Source organism: Mus caroli, chromosome X, assembly GCF_900094665.2.
Source record: "Mus caroli chromosome X, CAROLI_EIJ_v1.1, whole genome shotgun sequence".
Taxonomy (NCBI): Eukaryota; Metazoa; Chordata; class Mammalia; order Rodentia; family Muridae; genus Mus; species Mus caroli.
The window spans coordinates 94,911,210-94,914,112 of NC_034589.1; the positions used below are offsets into that span (position 1 = coordinate 94,911,210).

Sequence of the window (2,903 nt, forward strand, 5' to 3'; positions counted from 1 at the left end):
AACTCACTTTGTACACCAGGCTGGCCTCGAACTCAGAAATCCGCCTGCCTCTGCCTCCCGAGTGCTGGGATCAAAGGCATGCGCCACCACGCCCGGCTCCAATCCCAACTCTTAATCCTCACGTTTTAGCCACCCAATTTCTGGGATACAGGCATGTGCTTTTACATTTGGCAAGACTTTCATACAAATTCATACCAGAATCATTTTTGCTCCTTGTGGCTGATTAGGGTTTCTCTGTGTAGCCTTGTCTTTCTTGGAACTCACTCTATAGACCAGGGTGGCCTTGAGCTCAGAGATCCCGATCCCCTTGCCTCTGCTTCTGCCTCTGCCTCTAGAGCACTGGGATAAAGGTGTTCACCACCATTGCTTGGCTGAAACTTGTATTTTCTTTCCATAATTTAACATTATTCAAGATTAGAAGTACAAATACTTCAAGTATGAATCTTTGAAAGGTTTTTTTACTATGACCTGACTTTTATTATCTTAGTCACAATCTATATTTGACTTCCTAGCTCTTAAGGGCTTTGAAACGGTAGCACAGTCAGAGGTCAGTATTTTTCTTTGCTTTTCTTGAGGAATTCAAACCTTGGAACACACAGACCTTTGCTTTGTATTTGCTGTTTTCAGTAGACTCTGTCTTAAGAAAACAACCTCAATTTTGTTACAAGCAATAGCTGCACGTTAACCAGATGAACAGTCTTGAACACTACTATCCCCATGGTTTCTATTTTGCCAGGATACAATGCAACTGTCCTGGCCTATGGGCAGACTGGATCTGGAAAAACATATTCAATGGGAGGTGCATACACTGCAGAACAAGAACATGACTCAGCCATTGGGGTTATTCCCAGGGTAATACAACTGCTCTTCAAAGAAATTAATAAAAAGAGTGACTTCGAATTTACTCTGAAAGTGTCTTACTTGGAGGTAAGTGATTTCTCCCCCAGTCATTCTGAATTCAAGATTATCTTTGAGTGGGAAAATACATCCAAATGAGAATTTTCTTGGCATGACTCAAATCAGCAAATTGAATTTTTAGTAAATTGCATTTTAATAAATTGATAGCTAAAACTTACTTGCTCAGTTGGATCTGGATGCTACCCAGTTCTTTTCTTAATTAGAATTATCTACTTAATCTGATTGTTAGAAGAATTGGCACTGCCATGCAAAAATATGATAGGAATTCTTTAATTTTCGTTTGGCTTGTATCACTGATTCTCTGTGGAGTCTGCAGAAAAGTGCCCCATTTCACTTCACTGCTAAGGCTTGAATTAGAATGCTGCTGCTGCTTCATGAAGAATGTTATTAAAAATCAGGCAAAATATTATGCTGTGTGTAAGTGGTGATAAAATGTATATTTACGCAACAGATACTTACTGAGCATCTACTATGTGCCAGACCCTGATCTAGGGACTTAGATCATGTATGTGGGAGATATCAGTAGACTAACAGATTTTAAACCCACTGTCCTTATAGGAACCTGAATAATGTATATCGGTATAAAATTACTGTCCAATTGTGTCTAACCTCATGATACCATAAGGCATATTTAGAGAATCTGGCTTCTGAGAAGCTAACTTATTGGGTCTACTGAAGTGATATCTATATATGAGGAACTATAATTAAACTTATAAAGCTTATGCATGTAATCATAAATTGTGTGTAATAGTTCATCCTCATGTTGAATTACATTATGTTATCAGATATAAGAGATAAAATGAGCAGGTGAGTTGAAGTCGATTAGCCTTTATTTTTATTGTTTTATATTTTAAATTCTGTGTTTGTGTGTATGTGGGTATGCACACATGAGTGTAGGTCCTGAGCATGGCAGAGTCATAGGATCCCCTGGAGCTGGAGGGCAGTTGTAAGCTGCCTGACATAGCTGCTGGAACCAAATTTGGGTCCTCTACAAGAGCAGTAGAGGACCATTGAGCCATCTTTCCAACCCCACCCAGATTAGCTTTCTGAGTCTTGATTAATCCAGCCTTGGTCAAGGTAATTGAATGTACAAATAACTGGAGAAACTAGTGTATTAAATAGTGATATTAGCAATAACAGCAAAGACCTGTAGTATGTATCACATGAAACATTCTCTTAATTATTTAAAGTTTTACTGTTTTATTGAAGTATTAGTTACAACCCTTCTCTTCCCTTGCTCCCAACTTCCACCCTGCCTTCCCATAAGCAACTAATGCTCACATTTTAATTGGTTAAATTGGTAAAACTGATGCAGTTATGATATCATGAAGGAACTGAATTTGGGGCCCGGAGAGGCTCTGGAGAAAAAGCACACGCTGTCCTGGAGAGTGCTCAGGTTCAGTCCCCCCAGCTCCTCTCCTCCCATCCTCTCCCATCCCTTCTCCTCCCCTTTTGTTCTCTTTGCTGCTTTGGTTTGCAATGCTAGGGATTACCTGGATGGCTCTACCACAGAGTTGTACCCCATACCCATGACAGCCTTTATAAGTGTAATCAAAAATTACTTATGGTCTTGCAGTCCACACAGAGATGGCCACTGTTAACATATCTTGCCATTTTCTTTCAACAATATCAGATCTATAATGAAGAAATTTTGGACCTTCTATGTTCATCTCGTGAGAAAGCTTCTCAAATAAATATCCGGGAGGACCCTAAGGAAGGCATAAAGGTGTGTTTTCCCTTCCTTTCTTTCTTCTTTCTCTCTCTCTTTCTTTCTCTCTTTCTTTCTCTCTTTCTTTCTTTCTTTCTTTCTTTCTTTCTTTCTTTCTTTCCTTTCTCTCTCTTTGTTGATGTTATTGCAAATGTTGGTAACTACTTGTATTAGTTAGGGTTTTACTGCTGTGAACAGACACCATGACCAAGGTAAGTCTTATAAAAAACAACATTTAATTGGGGCTGGCTTACAGATTCAGAGGTTCAGTCCATTA

The 2,903-nt window shown here is 39.1% G+C and overlaps 1 protein-coding gene across 1 annotated transcript in view; it reads left to right on the plus strand.

The window, feature by feature from the left end:
• The window catches only part of Kif4a (kinesin family member 4A), a 102,551-nt gene that overhangs the window by 9,095 nt on the left and 90,553 nt on the right, over positions 1-2,903 (plus strand). The window contains exons 3-4 of the mRNA XM_021152906.2: positions 737-927; positions 2,552-2,644. Of these exons, the coding sequence (XP_021008565.1) occupies positions 737-927; positions 2,552-2,644 (284 nt within the window). The remainder of the gene's footprint in view (positions 1-736; positions 928-2,551; positions 2,645-2,903) is intronic.